Source organism: Rhinolophus sinicus, linkage group LG02 (assembly GCF_036562045.2).
Source record: "Rhinolophus sinicus isolate RSC01 linkage group LG02, ASM3656204v1, whole genome shotgun sequence".
NCBI classification, from domain to species: Eukaryota; Metazoa; Chordata; class Mammalia; order Chiroptera; family Rhinolophidae; genus Rhinolophus; species Rhinolophus sinicus.
Window position 1 is genome coordinate 20,856,792 of NC_133752.1, and position 22,102 is coordinate 20,878,893.

Sequence of the window (22,102 nt, forward strand, 5' to 3'; positions counted from 1 at the left end):
ACTTGGGAAAAATGGAAGAGTAGTAACACGTTTCCAGGAGAATGTATCTGATTAAGACAAGTGGGATTTAAGTTACCTTTGAAATATTCAGGTGGTATCTAGCAGGCTATTGAAAATGTACATTTGAAACGTGGGAGTATAAACAAGTAGCAAAAATATAGCTTTTGAAGTCACTAGCACCCTGGTAATTATGACACCTTGGGAATAGATAAGGTCATCACTTCAGCATATGACACCAGAGAAGAGATGATACCCAACACAGAAACAAAACAAAACAAAACAAAATATAAGAGAATAATGGAGAAGTAAGTTGTGATGCAGGTGACTGAGAAGAATATTATCATTAAAAAAAGAAAAGTGATGAGAGAGAAAGAGAAAGAGAGCGACAGAGAGAGAAGAAAAACCCAACAAAATATGGCAGACTGAGGAGAAATTTGGAATTAGGAGAGTTGTGTCAGATGTCCAGTGATGCAGAGATGGAGGTAAAGAAGTAGATGCGTGATCATACACACTTTGGTTAATGAAGAGAATTAGGAATCCCTGTTGGGAACGACACTATCTTACATCCTCTCTTTCCCACTACCCTGTAAGCTGTGTGAGTGAGGGCTGGACTTTTGCCTTGTTCACCATATCATGATACATCTGGAATAATCCCTACACATAAGTGTCAAAAAAAAAAATACTGCTAAATTTAGTTATGTGGACTAGGAGCCCACTGCTACTGATTGATAATCATTAGAAGTGAGATGCTTGAGAAAGCTGAAGACCAGGAAATGTGTGAGGATCTACTTGAGAATTTCTCAGGTCAAGAAGTCCATGATAATATCATTATCAGAGGCATGAGCATGGTTGCATGCTTTGACATCTATCTTAATGAATTTCTAATCATCTTATGATCTCGTTGTTCAGGGATTTTTTTGTTTTTATAGAATTTTCTAAAAGTACCGGCGAGTCTGAAATGTCTGTATGACAGTTTTGCTGTCTTTCCTTGAGCTATATAATAATTACTCTTTTAAATGAGTTTTGGCCTCTCCTATGATTTTTGTGTTTTATTTTATACTAGACCATCATTTGTCCATTTCACTGGCTTGGAATTAAAATAGTGTCTGACTAATTGCATTTTTGGTGTGATACAGTAATTGATAACTGTCCTAGTTGTCACCAAAAAAACTTAGTCTGTGGTTAAAGGATAGCACTGCAATAGTGCTATCAGTTGCTAGTAATACTATGGAAATAGATATGCTTCAAAACAGAAAATAATGAAAATAGAATTTGCATGAAAAATAAATTCAAATAGTATAGTACAGGGACTGTCAAATTCTAGTCTATTTTACATGTAAACAACATCACAGAAATGCAATATCAAAGCTGCTTACCACAGCTAGTATACCATGCAAGGTAAGAAATGCCTCCAAATATATTGTGTGCAAAGACTTGCTAATAGCGATTTGCCAGACAGATGTCTCTTTAATGTTTTTATCTAAGGAAGGACAACTATAGATATCACCTAAATTTATTCTCCTTTCTCTGTGTCCATTGTTGCTTAGTGGAATTATGAGTAGGGACTATATTGATTAAAACCTGTTTTCCAGCCCAAGATAATATAACCATTTGCTACATAATAATTTCAAAATAAAAATACACCTCCTGTTTAATCATGTATACATTTATTTGTTTCATCAAAAATCTCTACAAATGTCTATTTTCTGGCCTGACATATGCACTCCCCATGTCCAGGAATAGCGAAGAGAATGTATGGGAATGTAGCGCATGCCAGGAGAAAGCTACGTGTCTATGACCAAGTGGCCTCTGGGTGGTACTTGAATTTTTTTTTTTTTCTGCATCCAAAATTCACAGTTTCATCAGTGTGCAGAATTTTCCAGAGCTAAGGCCAATTCTCAACAATATTAGAAGAGCTTGATGTTAAACTGGAATATTAGTTGTATGCATTTTAAACAGAATATTCCATTCAAGAAAGAGGAAAGTCCTTGCTTCCTCTCCAAGGCAATAGTACTCTGTCTCTAAGGAGACCCAAGGATCAGTAGTCTACCGCTTCAATGGTTGCCTGGGGAGGATGGAAATCAGAAGAAGGACATCTTCATCCAGACCCAGTGAGGCTGGTAGAGGTCTGCTAAAACACGTCTCCCACTAATTGAAATCATCTGAAAAATACTGCTTTGCCTCCTTAGATGGAGGGTCTCTTTCCGTCCTTGATACTTACTACAGTCCTATGTCTTTAACTTGTGTTTGTTGTTGTTTGATTGCTTTCTTCTTTCCTTTAAGGCTGTCGCTTAAGGATTTTGTATAGTCGCTCTTAAAATTGAGATAATTTTCTCAGTATCAGCTTTAGGCATACATATACATATACATATACATATACATATACATATATATATATATATATATATATATATATATATATATATATATATATGGTTTCCCTCCTTGCTTCTGGTTTGTTCTATAAGGTGTCTTTACATTTATCTAAACATTCAACTAATTATTCATATTTTTTTTAACCAGGTAGAGTTACCTGCTCTTACTCTTCAGTACATACCTGACACTCAAAACTGTGTGTCAAAAACATCTCCCAGACTGATGTGTAATTTTAAAAAACCTTATTTATATAGTCCTCATATCATCAATAACCCTTACCTAAAATAAATGCAATCTTCAATTATACAAATACTTGAGGGAATTGAGGTTATGGCCCGATCCTTTTCTTTCCCTTTACTTTGATCAAGGACACGTTAATCATACATCATCTTTGAAAAGCCGATTGGAAGCATCGTGTTCACAGAAAACTATATTTTATCAGACTTTTTCCCCTTCAGCTTACTGCCCTTTACTCAGTGTGATCAATTGTATTCAGCCTTCACTAGTTCTTTGAGAATTCAATTTTGAGAGGCACTTCTAGTTTCCTGGACAACATTGGTTCATCTCTTTCTCCCAGAATAATGAAGATCTAAAATCTAATTCTTGCCTATTTCAGCCCCAGACTGTTTTTATCCTCTTTTGTGAAATCAAAAACCCACACGCTTTTTCCTTTACAGCCCATGTCTGAGTATTATCTATGTCCCCGGGATCGAGTAGCTATTAAATTAGTTCTATCAATTGTCCATGGGGTTAGAGGTCTCCATGTGTGTTTTTCTTAAGTAACCACGTTTTATTTCAGAGGACAAAGTACAAGACTTCTGACTTGATTACTTAGCCTTTGTTTTTTTGTTTTTTTCTGTTTTCTTTTCTTTCTTTCTTTTTTTTTTTTTTTTTTTAAATAGCAGGGGAAATACATTGCTCTCCTTTACCCTAATGAAAATGTGTGAGTTCCTCTGACAGGCATTCATTTCTGAAGGAGGATTAAGGACTGTCCTACAGAATGATTCTGAGGTTTCATATTTTTCCTCTGTTTTATCCATTCTAATAACCTTACTCTTTTGCCTCTCCCAACTTCATCCCATGCACATTTTCTCCCTACAATACCTTATCTATGACATTTTGAAGATCAAGCAATTCATTTTCTCTCTCAAAAGTCATTACATTTGAGTCACTTCAGACAATGACGTTTCTATATTCCTTTTGGGATATTTTGTAGAAGACTGTGATATATATATTTTAAGTGTCCTTAAATCTAACTTTTCAGCTGTGTTGTAGTATATAACATACTATCTATATTTATAAAGAATTGATGTCACAAGTTTGGGTTCTAGGTCAAGATGGGTTCCCATCACATTTTCAGGAAGGGAACCAGAAACAATTCACATAATATCTCAGTTGCTTATAAAATGGGAATAATGATTATAGTAATTACTGTCCCATCTTCCGTTAAGAGTTATTGTGCAGTTATACATGAACATATATGTTTTAGGTACTTAGCATTTAATAAAATTATATCAAATTAGTATTATGCTATGTTAATCTACAGATTCTTTAAAAATCCTCTGGTTCTACAGTCCTTTTTATTTTTTCACATTACATCAGACTCACAATGTTTATAGTATTTATTAAATACGTGGTTGTTTGCTTACCTACAAAAATGTTCACAGCCTTCATTTAAATTTGCTATAAAGGTAAATTGTTTCTGGGCCCTTTTTAAATTTCGTATCAGTTTCCAAGGCTAAGAGCACATGGCCTTCTATCTTCTGTGAACAAGTGCCAATGTTTATAACAAATATAATTCTGTGGAAACCATAGACAGAGAAAACATATTAATAGTTGCACATTTATTTTTTGCAGCTAAATGGCTTCTGTCATCCAGAGGCCTGCTTAAATTTTTCTGAATTTATGGTTAAGGAGTAGTAAATGACAGAAACAAGTAACTCACAGAGATACTCATCAAATAATTATTAACGATCATTCAGTGCCCGGTAGCAGAGCAATTCCTAAAAGGCTGAGATTACACGCAACTTTCACATACCGTGTTTCCCCGAAAATAAGACCTAGCCAGACCATCAGCTCTAATGTTTCTTTTGGAGCAAAAATTAATATAAGAACCGGTATTATTTTAATATAATATAAGACTGGATATAATATAATATAATATAATATAATATAATATAATATAATATAATATAATATAATAATATAATACCGGGTCTTATATTAATTTTTGCTCCAAAAGATGCATTAGAGCTGATCATCCGGCTAGGTCTTATTTTCACAGAAACATGTATTCATGACTGTGGAAAAGCCTTCTAAAGATGATCGTCAGTCACAGAGAGTGGACTGACTCTGCCAGTTAGGGCACCAATTCATAGCAGTTATTCACATCACCTATTAAACTTCTTTGACCTAGATGCATTTATAAATGTAGAAATAAACCTATGGGGTATTTGAGATAATTTTCAGAACACAATTCAAAACACCTCAATTACAGTACAATTCAAACATAAGGGTTGAAGGCATTTAAAAGGTAACAAGTCATCATGACGTATGTCTAATATCAGAGATAAATGAATTATAGACTTATTCACCCTACCTTGCACATGCACACAAAGAGAGAAGAACCAGAAAAATAGCAGCATAACATAAAGAGGGTAATCTATCTAAAAGGCTTACTAGAATGATGAAATAGTACCTATCTAAAAATAAATGATTAAAAGGGTAAGGGAAAATTGAACTAATCAACTAATACTTTTATGGCACATTAGTGCTAATTTGAGGGTTCAACATATTACTTTGCTTTATGAATCACTCTGAGGGTACTATTATCTGCATTTTATAGGTGTTATAATTGATAAGAAGATATGTAAAGTTTGGTAATACCTGATAACACTAAGTATTCAATATATAGTAGTAGCTGTTATTATTTATTATTCTTTTTTGCTATTAGCTCTGAAGAACTATATTTGCGTGACTGCATTAACATCTTACAAAAACCTATTGTATAATAGCTATGACAATTATCTCTACTTTAAGAACATCTTTAAGTAGGAAAAATTAGTTTTTATTTTATATGTAATAGACACACTAATTTATTCTGTGGTTTGGGGCAAACCACTGATGTTCTTGTTGTCTTATTGTCTAAGGCAGGCAGTCATCCATTCCCTACTTACTTTCAAGGGGTATTCTCTTTTTATTTGTGTGACTGAGAAAACAATGCATTTTTATTGACTTTGTGTAAAGCCATATCTTGTTTCGTCATCAGGAAACACTCTAAATTGTGGTTTGACAAAAATATTGATACCTGGCCTCACAAAGGAAATAGTCAAGTGTGCGTATCACAAAAATCTGAAAGAGCCGAATAGGTTTTTTTCCTTTAGAATAATAGAATAATAGACTCAATATCATGCGTTTTGTTATACGTCATTTACCTTAAATTCACAGAAGCTATCGACAACATTAAATGAGGACTTACTGTACAGTCTACCTATAATAAGGTAAGAATTAATACCAGATGCTTTATTCACTTGTTAAACGTCATAGTTATATTCCTTATGCTTCTATTTCATTGGTAGTTCATTCTACACACACACACACACACACACACACACACATGTGCACACACACACGCATACACATGTGCACACATGCAGGCACACACATCTTCATGGCATCCATCAGCCAAGGTAAGAAGGTGCTTCACTCAACGGGATAATGCATATGTGTAGGAAAATACAGTATCAGAAACCTGCGTCTAGAGTTGATTGCATGACTTCCAAAGATTGTGGAAACAAAGCAATTAACGTTTTAATTATGCAAACCATTTACAGCACACACTAAAAAGGTATTTGAACAATTTATTTAAATCTTTTAATATTATCTCAGTAATGTTGGAAACTTCAAAATAAACAAAAAAACTCAGTGATTATTTTTTTCAAATTTCCCTCTCTAGGATATATATAGGAACAATACTTCCATACTCACATCACTACCTTGAGAACTACTAGACCAACTGTGTTAAATAATATGATTTTTATAATATATGATCAAATTGGCTATTTTGAGACTTGGTCATACATATTTATAACTGAAGCACAAGCCTCCTGACTCTCTAGGGAATATTTATTTTAATTATGCCTATCAGGTGATCTGAATTATTGAACTTGCTCAAAGTTGCTTAAGAATAAGGAGCATCGTTACGTACAGTAACAAATTAAAATAAATTGGAAAACAATTTGAAATCATTGACATGAACAAGTTAAAGGGCATATATATTGTCTGCACTGAAGAATTCCCAACTTGCTTATTCTCAAATATTATATATCAGGGGTGCCAAAAAAATGTATATATATTGAGTATTACAATTTTAATACAGTTTTTTCCTTTCTTAAAATGTTTATACTGTTTTTTGGCACCCTTTGTATCTTATTAAATTTTTTTAGTTGTTGGGAGAAAATATGCCTTACGAAGGTAGTTTTATGACTCAATGGGTCATAAAACTGGCATTTAAGATAATAGTAATTTGTTTTTCATACTAAAGTAAGAATACTGTTTTCTTTTACATGGAATCACTTCCTTTATTTGGAAACACACATGCATAAAAGATGGTGCATATTTCAGTGTGGGATTTAGTAAAAATAATCTGTTTTCACTGAGAAGCTGGCATGTTTAGTTGCTAATAATTAATCTAGTTATTAAGCAGCTGAAAACCCTCTCTCCCTTCTGCTGCTCATTTGTAATGATCGTATATATTTAAGTATTAGTACTAAGGCCTTCGTTTCTTTCCTTGGGAAGACGGCAGGGCATTTCTGAAGTGGTTAAGGCAGTTCTTTTGCCACAACAGGGGAGAAAAGAACAGAAGACATAATATAGCTACATGGAGAGATACCTGCCTCTGAGCTCTTTTCATTTTAGCAGCTTGAGAGATATTGCTGCATGTTATTGCTGAGACACACATCCTTTCTAAACGAAGGGCACTGTCGTTGATTCCAAAGAGCAAAGGAATCCATTATAATATTTTTTTGCACTTCATTTATCCAGTGTCCTTATTGATCGTACTTCATGAACTATCTACCTGTACCTGATGCGCCTTCCTAAACAATTCTGAAGACAGATGTTTTATTGGATGACTCAACATGTGGAGAATTCAACTTCCCGGTTGCTGTATATTTTTGGTGCTCATTCAGAAATTAATGAGCAAACTAAGAAGATTGAGCATTTCTTACCTAGGAAATGAATGCACACACACACACGCATATCCACACACACCGTCCTTGATAGGCTGGGCTGATAAGGCTAAAGCGCATCTTGGAAGTAGTTTGAGTAATACATTAAGCCTTCTGAAAGATTTTATTTTGGAGATGTTCTATTAAATTAAAGTCAATACTTTCATCAACTGTAAAGTTGACAGCCTCCTACTATATTGAGACTTTATATTGTAGAAGTAACACTTCGCATATTAAAGTAAGCTTTATTAAATTGCAGATAGAAAATCTGTACTACATGTACCTTTAAATTTGGATCATTTTCTCTCATTATTTAACATGCCAACTGGAATTCAACCTCACCTTTAAGCAAGACAGTAACAGAAAGACTGGAAGCTTAACTTAAATCTACAGTTTTCTAATGCCTTTTACTGCTTTTGTTCCCCCCCTCAAGAGTAAGGAATAAACTTACATTTTTATAATATAGACTGATGGAATTATGGTGATTAAGTTAAAATAGTTATAAGTATTTTAAAATATTGCTTCAAGGTTATTTCACTGGATTGCTGAAATATTTCATCATTTCAAAATATCTTTTACACCTAAAGGTCTGGTTTTTCTTAGAAGGGATTTTGTTTTGTAATATAAGCCTAAAAATCCTTGGGAGCACTTAGGCCTGGCACTGCTAACGCATAACAGGTCTCAACAAGAAACCCTCTGCCCTGAGACTGGTGCTGACAGAGATGGCCTTTTCCAGTTTCTGTTGAAAATGCATGATAATCTGATGTAAATGTAGCACTCATTTATAATAACAATTTCAGTAGTGTGGGATATTAGGCTATTCATGCTCTTTCTCTCTGCACCCAGCCATAACTCTGCTTTTGTTTTCCACAATGCTTGTTATAATGAAGCCCTTCTGATACTACTACTCATAATAACACTTCATGGAGGCAATCCAAGGGAGATCCTACTGATAGCTGATTTCCCTTTAATAGTAACTTGCAGTCTGTGAGACTCCAGTATAGCTGTTTTCCTTTAGAGTTAAGGGTTTCATTTTGGAATTGTATGTATGTATGTATGTATGTATGTATGTATGTATGAATGTATGCATGTATGTATATCATTGAATAGTCTCACTGCTATGACTAAGAAAATTGCTCCATAAAATACTTGGTAATGTAAATGTGAGCATGAAAGTTATATATCTGGTGATTTAATAAATCTATGACTTTAGGAATATGCATGTCTCTATAAAGGAATCTAATATACACATTGGAGAATATTCTAGTAATACCTTGTAAAAATGGGATGCTGTTGTAATTTGAAATCTCAAAGGCATGAACCATGGTAGAGGTATGCCTTCAGCATTTCTAATCATGCATGGCCTGGCTTTGCAAATCTAAATTCGATGTAGGAAAATTTAGATTATGCATTTATTTTGGCAGTATGTGCTTCTACACAGAATGGAACATTCTATGGACATACCTGCTTTTGATGCATTTCCTTACCTCTTTCTTTTATTGGAAAGAAATGGAAGGGTCAATTAAGAGCAGGGAGTTTAATTGAGTTCATGTTAGAGGGAAAACAGAGCAAAGTTACTGAGCACAGGCCTAGAATTTCAGACCAGTGATTACCCTAGAATGGGGAATATTGGTGTCTTGGCAAGAGGGACTTACGGCTCTCACCAACGCTCTGAAAACACATTTGGCATAGTAAAATGTTTAACCTCCTATTTGTCTCTCAGGAATTAAACTTTAAAAGTTTTGGTTCACATTTTAAAGAATGGATTGTGTTGTTGTTGTTTTTTTTGTTTTTTTTTTGGGGGGTAGGAGTGTGAGGTTGTTTGGAACTTTAAAAAAGTTTTATTATCACACTTTCTGAATGCATTTTGTTTGAAACTCTACTGAGAAATTCAATGTGTTCAGTTAGTAAAATTTTAACTTAAAACAGTTGAGTTTAGGAGTTTCCTTCTTATAATGAGCACCCATGAATTGATTAAATATTTAAAAGATTTAAAAAAGTTTAGCCATATAATATAAATTTTTATAAACTTATATTTTTATAAAAATATACACAGCAAAATACAAAAGCATAGTTTGTGCATTATGTACAAATAGAGAGTATACTAAGATGAAGATTTAGTTTCTTTTTATAGAATATTCTTAAAATAAACTTAGCTATTATTTTTACAATGAAATTCACGCGGCATATGGCTTATTTTCAATTCCCCCTCCCACCCAGGCAATGTATTATTAAACTGAAATATAAAAGAGCATATAGGTTGGGTGTGGGAGGAGAACAAGTTCTTCACATGTATTAGCAGGTCCATATGCTGTTTATTAAATTTGATGCTATTCAACCAATTCAGATAGCTGATTGAAATAAAAAGAAAATCAGTAATTTTGTGGAAGTATGAAAACATGTGCATGTGTACCACTCATGCAGTTTTGTCATCTGTTATGTTTTTCAGGACTATACCATATCATATTTATAAGCTTGAAATAAAACATTATGATTTCATACATGTATAATGAAATAAGATATATTCATTGAGGGAACAGCATTACCTAGAGTTGACATTTTGGTTCATGTAATTTAAATAACAGTATTGAAAAAGGTATTCTCATATATTAACTGAATTCTAACATAGAGTATGCTGGATATCTCTTTGGTTGTACATGAATATGCTGAGAATGAAATAATACCAAAGAAAAGTTTTATTAAGTATCTGAGATATTTTACAATCAAAGAATAACTTGTATCTTAAAAATAAATTTAAATGCATTAGCTAAGAACAGTGTACAAAGTATTTCAAATGAAGAATAGGGTGAACAAGAGTGTTTTACTTTCCTTCTATTCTACATATCTATGAAGAATAATTCCTTGAGGTTTAAAAGTTTAAATAAGAGTACAGAGTGGAGTTATATCAACTTTACAAAGGAAATCATCCATTATGTTATCATTTTCATTTGGGTAAATTTAAAATGGTTTTGCATAGCTTCTCATGATCTTATTTAATACTGAAGCATTTTTGACCAAAAAAAAAAAAAGAGGTTTTCAATTGTGAGTAGATTATTACATTTATGTGTCTAAATTCACTCAGAATTAACAACTGTTGACTTGACTGAGTGAGAATATAGTAGTTGATACTAAGACAAGGGAGGTAGCAAGAAAAATTGTAAAGAAAAAAGAAACTTCAATGAAGAACCTATAAGTAAATTGTTCTCTAGGGAAGAATGGTTGAATAGGGAAATTTTATCCTAGAATTATCTTCATGCATTGATTACTATGTCCTGCCCTCACATACATGCACACATACATGAAACCAGAAAAATGAAGGTAAAAATTATTATCTAATATTTAATTTTGACTACTAGGACAATCCCCAGGGTGCCACCACCATCAGGCCCAGGCCTGAGGCTGTAGAAATCTGGGGCAACCACCATCCAGAAGCCCCTCAGGGGCCAGAATACCTTTGCAGCATTATTCCTCAAGTTGGGACTGCATAACAAAAGCAGTTTCAGTTTTATTATTTTTTCCACAGCTTTTTTTTTCCCCCCCAAAAATGATTTGTAGTTGTGTGTGCTTCACCATGTCCTGTATATATGCTCTACAGAAAAATCAAATCTAATATATTTTGGGGGGAAAAAAAAAAGTCCTAAATGATGTGTGCTAGGTGGAGTTAGACACCTATTTGGATATAGAGCTTTACTATCTGTATTTACAAAGTCAGGATGTGAGAGGCTATAAAGGGAAGAACTTGGTATCATTTTTATGATATGTCATTTTTACAACAAAATTCTCTTGTAAATGAGTTCTAGAATTATTTGTATGTGCATTGGTTGGAATGGGGGCCTGTATTATTTGTTAAATATCTTAACTACGTGACAGAGACCATGTTTTCGTGTTCATTATCTCCAGCTACTAGGGCAGTGCCTGGCAGAATACTTGCTGAATCAATTAAAGAATAAGTTAATATCCTCTGGGTCAAAGTTCCACCCACCGTTTCCACCTTGGCTTTTATACTTTATTTGCTTTGCTTGCTCTTCTGATAACTTAGTCGGAATTAAACTGCAGTGGTGGAGAAATTAGTCAAAATGATTGATTAGTGAAAAGCATACTATATAAGAAAAGGGATAGGCTAATTCTACACTCTTTATAGAATATTGTGAACTTTATCACCTAAAATTCATACTGTTTTACTGGTCATTGATGCATTACAACAGTGAATATTTGTGCGTGGACAGGGTATTATTGTGTTTTGTAAAATTCTAAAGCTGGGCTTTGATGAAGAGTATATTTTACATTTCAAAATAATGCTTCTCAGTACTAATTATATATATATTTTTCCTCTGTGTCCTAATTGACAGAATTAAGGTACATCAACAGAAGGTCTTAATTTTGTAGTTGTGAAATAGTTCTTTTTAAACATTCTATCCATGAAGGACCTTTAAGATCAAAGATAGCATCAGGATGGTACACATCTAGCATGGGGAAAATCATAACATTCTCTGCATACCACATTCTTAAACAATATTATTTTCTAGATAAATTGACATTGATTAGTCGATTTTATGAGTCTACTAATTTTCAACTTAAGGTTAAAGACATCACAGTTAATAATTCAAATTCTTAATGCATTGCTCATAAGGGGTAAAATATACATTTATTTATTAATTCATTCACTAATTACTAAAATATACTTGAAATCTGATTTCAAAAACAGCTGGAAGGTTTAGATCAGGAAACCTCTATAAGCCATGGACAAGGTTGGTAAAATTTCTCTTTTAAGTATGTTTTCTATCCTCCATGTTATTCTTTACACATTTTGTTCTATATTTATGAAGACCCTGGAATATGTTTTTCTAAAATTTCAGTTGGTTTAGCTTTGTTTTCTTCCTGAGAGAGGGTAATATGGCACAGGTTGGAAATCAAGATTTACTATGGGTTTGCTAAATTTCCTGAGAAGTGTTCTCTTTGGAGTTTCCAAGGTAGTTTATTTCATATTGTTGTATTTCTATTTTTTAAATTACTCATATATACCTTTAATCTCCATACCAATTTTACTTCATTGCTACAATTTCCACTCTTGTTTATATCTTCCATCCTCTCCCCCCACTTCATTGTACTCTGTTCTCTCACATGATAACCAATTCATTCTCCATATATACAGAAGGTGCCAAAAAATATATACATATTTTAAGAAAGGAAAGAACTGTATGAAAGTTATAATACTCAATATATACCGATAACAAAAGATGAATACAAGTCATGTGCATACTTTTTTTTTTGGCACCTGTGACTATTTATATATATATATATATATATATATATATATATATATATATATATGTAAAGCTGAGTGTTCTAATGAACTGCCACCCATGAAAATACTTTACGTATTTCACCTCACTTAATCATCACGACATTCTTAATGTGTAGGTTTTGTAGTTCACAAGAGAGCAAATGGAGGCTCACAGACCTTAGGTGACCTGTTCAAAGTCATGCAGCCAATGAGTGGCTGAGCTGGGGTTTGATGAAAATCTGTCGAACAAACAAACAAGAAAAAAACTTGTGCTCTTTCTATTACATCCTACTGTGCATAGCCATGCCCTTCTCTCCCTGGAATAGTCTGAACCTCTTTTACCTACATCTCTTTCCAATTCTTTCTTTAACGTTTACTGCAAGTATCACCTCTTCTGTGGAGCCCTTTCTGACATTCTTCCTTAGCTCTTTGCATATCACCATCTGTATTAGCATACATCAGTGTCACCCTTCTCACTTTTTATTATTTTTGGTTTAAAAAGATGCTGGTGATTTTACAAAAAATATTTTACTTATGTCAGCATGAAATGAATTTGTTATAGCTATTTTCAAATACATTTGCAATTGATTATTTTTAAAGTGTCTTAATTTTAATTTTGAATATGATGAATGTCAATGATAATATAGCTCACATAAAAACAAAAGAACTTTGGGTCCTCTACAGTTTTCAAGAATGCAAAGGAGTCCTGAAACTCAAACGTTTGAGTACTGCTAGCTAAAGCAGTATCTAGCACAGACTGAGCACTCATTGAACATTTTATGAACAAAACTGAATACTCGAATTGATATAACAACCTTCGGTTGCAGACACTATAAATGTCCTGTGTGAAGACATTAGGCTTTCCGTAATTTTATAAATTTACTCAATTATTAGTCAAGAAGGGTATAAGCAAAATCCACACTAAAATATATATTTTTTAAAAAGTAAAGTTAGAATATTAATTATGTCAATTGATTAAAATCTTGTATTAATTAAAGGTGAAATTGTAAGTGAACATCACTCAATGCGTTAATCAACAATAAACCAAGTACTCAGGTATGCGATCAGTTTTTATAAAGGATACATTGGGTCATGCTGGCATAGCTGTAAATTATGAGATTTTTAGAGAGAGTAGATTTGTAAAACAATAAAAATTTAAAAATAAAATTAAGCACAATATTGTATATTTGCTAGTAACTTTATAAGTTGTTTTAATGCAACTAAATATTTAAATTTTAATACAATTTTCTGAAAAAGTTATCACAAATCCAGATTTGTATATGGCAACATTCTAATTGTCATTATGAAAATTAATTTTTAGGAAGTAGTGTGTACTATTAAGTAAAATTAATGACTACCTTTAGTTAAAGAGAAAAAAAGATATTTTATAGTTAATCTAGAGTTAAGAAATTTTAAACATCCTGTACTAACATTAATACATCATACTTGAAATATATATATTTAATTGGGATATACATATCCCAATTAAAATTAGTGTTAGTAGGTAAGGTTTATACTTAAATCCTTTTTACACTATTTTCTAATTTCTTCATCATACAATCATTCTACTAAAGGTGGTAGCTGGTAATATTAAACATTTTTACTTAGCTGGTTTTTCTTACTATTAACCTATGCAATCAATGCCTTTAAATATTAAGACTACAAACCACAATACAGGATACTAGATACACACCATTAACACTTAACTAAAGGAGAGCCAGATAGAGGATTAATAACTATTCTTTCATTTTAAATCAATTATAATTCTTATTGATTCAAAAGCTTCAGATGCTGTCTACAACAGTTATTTTTTTCCCTGTATTTTGTTTTTTTCTTTCTTGTGGTCTCAGTAGTTATGTCCTGACTGATAACCTCATTTAGGGTTTATATGATTGTATATCTTATACTTTAAAAGTACTCTTTGTTCCTCACTAGCAATACCTGAGTTGGGCTGTGGAATATCTGTGGTAGATCAATTTCCTGAGTGCTACAAGAACATGTAGCATTCCTTCCTCTGCCAAGGGTTTCAAATTCCACCTCTCCCTATTGCCACCAGGGCAAATCTTAATCCCATCATGCCACAGTTAGCAGGAATAAACAAGCCAGCCTCTCTGCACTCAGCCATGCCCATACACACTATGGGCACTAACATATGATTATTAAAATGCCCTTTTTCATAATTATCCAACCACTATGAGCAAGGAGAATGAAATAATCTGAACCATGTCATTGCCTGGAGCACGGCCTTGCCAAAGGAATATATGGGACTGTGAATGTTCAGAAGAGCCCTGGGTAAGAATGTGACCCAGAGCCAGAGCTGAAATATCTGTTTTTCAGTTGCTAGAGAAGTTTCTTTTTTTTTTTTTTTTCCCCCAGATGGACCTCACAAATCGGATTTAAAAAAACAACAACAATACTGTTATCAGGAATGCTTATGCAACAAAGGAATGGCTTTTTCTCATATGTCCTTGTACCAGACACACCACTGCCTAATTCATCTCCCTATATTGTTTGATGTGTCCCTTCTACATATCAAGGTGTGCTCTACTGTTCCTCTCACTGCACAGTCTATTCTGGTTGAACTAACTTTAGACTTGCTGGCACTCAACAGCTTCCCTTTCTGCAAAACTGTTTCTTTCTTCCATCTTTTACCCAAATCCTACCCCATCTTTAAGAAGCTCAGTATCTGTCTTGTCAAAGTTTACTCCTCGTATCGCTTTTCACTTGCAAGCACCAAAGTTTGACCCTTATTTTTGTTCCTCACCTAAAGATTGTATTCCTTGAGGACATGAACCAAGCCTTATGCCTTATTCTTCTTTAGTACTATAGTTTGACGTTGTTCTCTCTGGGCTTGTTTCACTAAACCACACAGCCATTAGTATCAGTATCTTAATATCAGTATTTCTACCTTGATCAGAAAGTTTGCCAAAAACAGAAACTAGAAGAGGCAGACTTTACACTAGGCCAAACCCTGAGTATTCTCTATGATATTCTTGTTGTTTCAACTACATGACAGAGAATTTTTGTCCTTTTGGGAAACCAATCACATTACAAACTCTTTATTGTTAATGTCACACAATAGAAATCACAAACCATATTTCCATCTACTTCTTATTTTTCATGTACCACATGGTGCATTTTCCCTTTTTTATCCAAGTGAAAATCTAGCTCATATCTTTGTTCATAAGCAAATTCCTACCAAATACCCCGTTAGTACCAGGGATTATTTTATTATCCTGACCCCTGCCTTTCAAATATGAAAAAAAACAAAAAAAACAAATCCTTTTATTTTTATTTTCCTTAATCCATAAAGTTCTATTCTCCACACTATGAATCCATGACTCTTTAAAATTTCAGTTTAATCTTTCTGGTTATGATTCCATGTTATTTCAGTTATTTATAAACTCAGCTATTTATGAAATAATTTTATATTACTTGTTACATCTTGATGAGTTGTACTGTTAGTGATCTTCTGTGTTTCGTGTACATATATTTTTATTTTCCAAAATTTTTCACAAAAATATATTTTTATAAATATACCTTTGTTTATTTTGTATCTCTCACAGCACTAATTTCCAGGTATATTACCTTATTAATCTGCCCTTTGTAAGGTCAAAGGAAGAATTTACTGTGTATAAAATCTGTAGGCTATTAGAAACCCATATACAAAAAAAAAAAAGCTGTATTTTACACATATTTTGACACAAGTTAAAATCATGTGGATTCTTTTTTTTTTTTTTTCTAGCTTGTGAGACTCCTGTGTTTGATTCTTCCAAAGACAAAACGCTGATCCCAAAATAATCGCTGAGGAATATTTCAATATAGGAATATTAGGTTTATTTTTTGTTTTACTCTGATATTACTGGAGTATGTAGGTTTTAATTTTGGAAGGGGATTTAAATTTTAAAATATTATGCATAATAACAATTAATATTTTTGAATAAAATACACAATAAAAAATCTATAAGAAGAAAAGCAAAGCTACAAAAAAATCATGTTCAATCACATCAGAAAAAAATCAACTTTGATACTTTGGTTTTGTTCTTTTAATTCAACAGGCCCAGATACTGCATATGCCTTCAGAATTTTTTTGATGCTAATCTTTTAAGATAACCAATTAATTTCCAAATTTCTCAATTCAAGGGCTGAGTAATACTATTACCTAAGCATTAGGTTGGGTCATGTTATCTTAAACAGAGTTGATGGCTAATAGTAAGGAATGTGTCAAAGACCAGACGAGTTGAGAAATTGGAAAGTTTTGAGGCACCCTGTCTAAACAGGATTAAGGCAAGACCAAAAGGATTATCGTGTTCCAAACTCCAAAAGTCTTTGTCATAGTTGCTTTCCTAAACATCAGGATTAAAGGTTAGAATCACATTCCAAAGCAAGAATGCATACATGCATTTACAAGAATCCCTGTCTTTAGAGAAAAATCCAAGAACGTCCAGCCCTTTTGTAAATAATACATTAAGAAACATATTGGTATTGAGGGTCAAAATATTTTGTTTTTCCACAAAGGAAAATTAATTTCCTCTTCCTTATACTGTTTGCAATACTTTTTTTTCCTTTTAACTATTTTTTGTATTAAGACTTTATATTTTTAGAGCAGTTTTGAATCACAACAAAATGGAGAGCGGGCACAGGGATTTCCTTTATATCCCCTGCCTCCACACATGCATAGCCTCCTCCATTATCGATATAGCCCACCACAGTGGAATACTTCCTTTTCTCAATAACATATGCATATATTTTTGTAAGTTTCCTGTATTATGTATAAATGCTTCTCTAAAGAGTGTAAAAATCGTTTTTCATGTGTAGTTTGCGTTTAAATATACACATACAAAGTTAAACATTTCTTTAAAAACAAATACTAAAAGCAAAATCTGTAGCAATGTTGGTTTTCAGGTGTGGTATTGTTTCATACATTGATATTATTAAAGCAATTAATCACTATTAAAATTCAAATAATTTACTCTTATTAAACATTTTAATTTTATTTCTTTCCATGTAATTCTATATATTTACTTTCTAAAACTTACATACAGTCCAGATTAAATCATGTCTACAAAAATGTAATTAAATATGAACTTTTTATAACTTTTATTAGTTTGTCCTCTTGCAGTATGTAAGGATTCTACTAAATTTAATGCTTTTTTTATTAATTTGAAAACTTGAAGTTGTTTTGATATCAAAACTACATACCCTTAGGAGAATGTAAAAAGGAAGGTGTGTTGTGAGCCAGTTATATAGTGATTAGATAGAGGCAGATAGAAGAAATGATAATGATCCTACTGCGTGTTGGAGAAAAATACACACACACACACACACACACACACACACATATACATATTTGGTATTGTTTATCCTATAGTGTTTCGTAATGTGTTGTAAAGAAATAATCTATACCCACATATCAAAGTCCTTCCTTAAGCTACCCTGTGTAGTCAAAACACAAGAATAAAATGGTAGTTCATTATGTGTTGCAGTCCCCTGTCTCCCTAGACTTGGAAGATTATAGTTGTGAGAATATTCAGATTAACTCCTTTCAAAATACCTAATTTGTTTAAATTATCTTTGAACTCGATCTAGATTTAAAATAGAAAGAAAGAAAACAAGCTCAGGGCTTTTGGAAATTGATTTATTGGCAAGGTCTATGGATGGACACCGTTGTGTAGGGGCTGCTGATTTTCCCTTTACATATTTCCCCATCTCCCTTCCCCAGGTGTTGCTGCCATCACTACCTTTCCCTTCCTTCCCTTTCCTCATGGCAAGACGCATGGAAGAAGAGTGCTGTTAAGGCCTCTCCATTAATCAACAGGTATGGTGGTTCCCATGAAGCAGAGCAGGTGTCCCTCTTCTGCATTCTCTATTAATAGTCTATCTCTTTTACATTTAGAAGACAAATTTATCCACTACACAGAGCCTACTGATTTGGAAAAAATTGTTCCACCTGAATATATCTTTACATATTTCAGCATGCTCTGCATTTCATAATTCCTTACAGAGTTGTAAATCTGTTTTTTCAATGTAAAGAGCACAGAAGAATTAATGATGTCATTTTCATAGACATGCCTTTTTCTCAACTGATTATATGGGAAAGAAAGGGAACTTGTATGCCTGTTTTTATATGCCACTTTCAACATTCTTCAAACAATTATTATATAACATACCTTTGAATAGTATAAAATGGGAATATTTCGTGAATTTTGCCTCAAAATGGAATTATTATAACATTTAGATTTCAAAAGTATTGCACAAACTTGTATGCACATGAATTAAAATGCTTACTCATCTGGTTATAGAAAATTAGTTATAAGCCAGTTCAAATAAATCCAAATACCCTGCAAAGCCATGTCATTCAAATGTGAGAGCTGAATATATGTTAATCGCTTTCTGCAAAACTTTATTTTGTCAACTCAGCGGGTGGGATTTGAGGAAGATGGAGGGGGCTGTTTCTTCAGCAGTCCCACAATTACCTCCTTCAGGCTGCTGCATTCTGAAAGGAGCTAGCCCCTCAGGCCTCAAACTCTGGTACAGTCATATCCTATAAAATATAAGCACTCAGTCATCACAGGGAAACACCCACATTCTTGATTTCCTTTTTACACTAGAGGAACTGGTCCTCCTAGCTCAAGCAGGGGCTTGTTTTGAGGATGTGTCAGGCTTTGCATTACCTTTGCATTATCAGGATCTTTGAGACATGTGACTAAAACATTATTTTTGGGCTAGGAGTTTATTGGCAGATGTCTTAAAAAAACAGTGATTATGTCTGTTGGTGTGCATGTGTGTGGCAGTATTGTTTGTGGTATTCTTTAAAATGATAGCATAATTATGACTTATGTACATAATTATATGTGTACAAAAACAGAGCAAACCATTTGATTTACATGCATTTTCCTTGATGTGACCATTAACCTTTGAGGGCTGGACAATTACTCTTCATTCAAGAATGTGTGGCCTCTTATCTGATAAAGCTTTGAAATCATTGGTTTCCTTCATGATCCTGTTTTTACCCACGTTTCTAGTCTCTATATTGTGCTTTTAACCTGGATGCACACTGTGCTCTGGCCTCTGCACCTTTTTCAGTGGGTATAATCTTTCATGTCCACAGGCCTTTGCATGATTGGATTCCCTCCATCTGAAGAGCATGGTCTGTTGGGAAAACTTTGCAACAATAACAGCAACAAACATGTACTGAGGGTTTACTGTGTGTCAGACACAAGGTTAAGGAGCTTATCTTCATTTTCTTAATTTGTTCACTCAAAGGAAACTCAAGTTGGAAGTTATTATTATCCATATCTAATAGATTTTCAGAAAATGAGGCTTGGAGAGATCGAAAGTGGCCAAGATCACTCAGAACTGACCAAAGTGGGATGTGCGCTATGTAGCTTCTCCTGATTCATCCCAAGCAAAGCTGGGTCTCTTTCATGCCCAGTTTATAGGGGACACTGATTCCATCTTATCCTTTATGAACTATTCTATTCTACAGTGTTTGTTACTCACTAAATGTTGAACAAACGAATGAATGTTTACAGAAGTCATTTATCTTTTTTCACCTTCATATAGACCGCTCCCCTCATCCATACTTTACTCTGTTTTCAGTCTCCTTCTCTGGTGTCTTTTGACTGTTATTAACTTCACAGATGGCCCAATATATTTGATCATAAAAAATAACTCATTTTTTCCTCCCAAATTTAAGACCTGCACTTAAAAGCCAAGTAAGTATAAAATAATTACACATGCAGAAAAAAGATAATTTAAAGTTTAGAAAATTCATCAAATCTACTGGTAAAAAAGAAGCATCGATTTGCTTATATTACATATAGAAAGAAGAAAATTCAACCAAAATGTTTTCCAAGTTTTAAGGGAAAGCAATCCGAGAAATCAGTTTTTACATTATAGGTAAATAAAGGATATGTGCACCATATAGAAAAAAAGTCTCATCAGTTTACCATACAAGAAAAAAAAAAAATAGAGTAGTAAAATATAGACGAGGAAAAGAAGACAAACCATGGAGGAAATATCTTTGAGAAAAAAGAAACAAAATATCTGGAAAAGTGAATAAATAGAAAAGCAATAAAAAATTGAAGGAAACATAATTGAAATCCACGCACACGGAGAGGACTTTAAAATAATATGAAATAAAACTTGGAGAGAAAAAAATCAATGAAGATAGAGAAAGAGAATTTCATTTATGACTTTGTATTTCCTTTATTCTTTGAAAAACCTTTGAGGTAGAATGACTGGAAAGAGAAAGGGCAAGTTAAGATACGTTGATTTGTGTACACTGTAGTTTTGTAAGACATTTTCTGTGGAAACAGTGCTTTTGAGAGCAAGTTACGGGCTTAAGCATTAACTGGGAACTTTGTATTTAGAACTAAAAAGATTGTGCCTAGAGAATACAGTTGAAACAAGGCTTGATGGAAAATTAGGATACAAGTCAAAATATCCCTCCCTACCGCACTCTCTACCAGGATGATCATAGAATCAATTGGTTTGTTAGTTCTGTGAATATAAGGATCACTTCATATCTATTTTCTTTATGTACAGTCCTTGAAGCACAGGACAAATGTTTGCTGTATTAGTCATGGAATTTTAAGACTTGTTAGAGGGATTATGGTCAACCGATCAAGTCTTTAGATTGTGCATGCATTCTCTCATTGCCGTTATAAAGATATCTGCTTGAATAATTCTAGTGATACAAAATTCAGAGGTAGCTCACTATATTTTGGGATAGTTTTAACTTTCTGGCTTCTTCTTATATTGAGTGAAAATCTGCCTTCCTGAAACTTGAATCCATTTATCCAGGGTTTTCCCTTTGGGGAAACACAAAATAAGTTCTATTCCTTTTCCAAATGAAAATACTTCCAAGACCTAAATTCAGACAGACACTCTGTCATGATGTCTAAATACACAATGTCTCTCTATACATTATTTTCTGGGTTACAGCCTCAGTCTTCCTAAACGATTTGTTACTTGGTTGCAAGTCCTTTTAGCATTCATTTAGTGCTTTTTTCCCCCCATAAAACAAGGAATTCTGCATGTGCTCCCACAGTTTATGTTCTTGTATTTTGAACATTAATTTGAAACACCTAAAAAATGAATTTAAATACCTTGAGAGAACAAAAAAAAAAGTTTCAGTTTAAAACAGCACTTGGCTTTGATTTAAATTAGTACAAAATAAAGGTGTGATTTAGGTAGTATATAATATAGT

The 22,102-nt window shown here is 33.2% G+C and overlaps 1 protein-coding gene across 12 annotated transcripts in view; it reads left to right on the forward strand.

Moving 5' to 3' along the window:
- Positions 1-22,102, forward strand: part of PCDH7 (protocadherin 7) — a 402,683-nt gene that overhangs the window by 195,159 nt on the left and 185,422 nt on the right. For 3 of the 12 annotated variants that reach the window (XM_019733859.2, XM_019733860.2, XM_074322191.1), the window contains exon 4: positions 18,611-18,706. The exons of the other annotated variants lie outside the window; for them this stretch is intronic. In XM_019733859.2, the coding sequence (XP_019589418.1) occupies positions 18,611-18,699 (89 nt within the window). In that variant the 3' untranslated portion in view covers positions 18,700-18,706. The remainder of the gene's footprint in view (positions 1-18,610; positions 18,707-22,102) is intronic. 12 annotated transcript variants of the gene reach the window in all.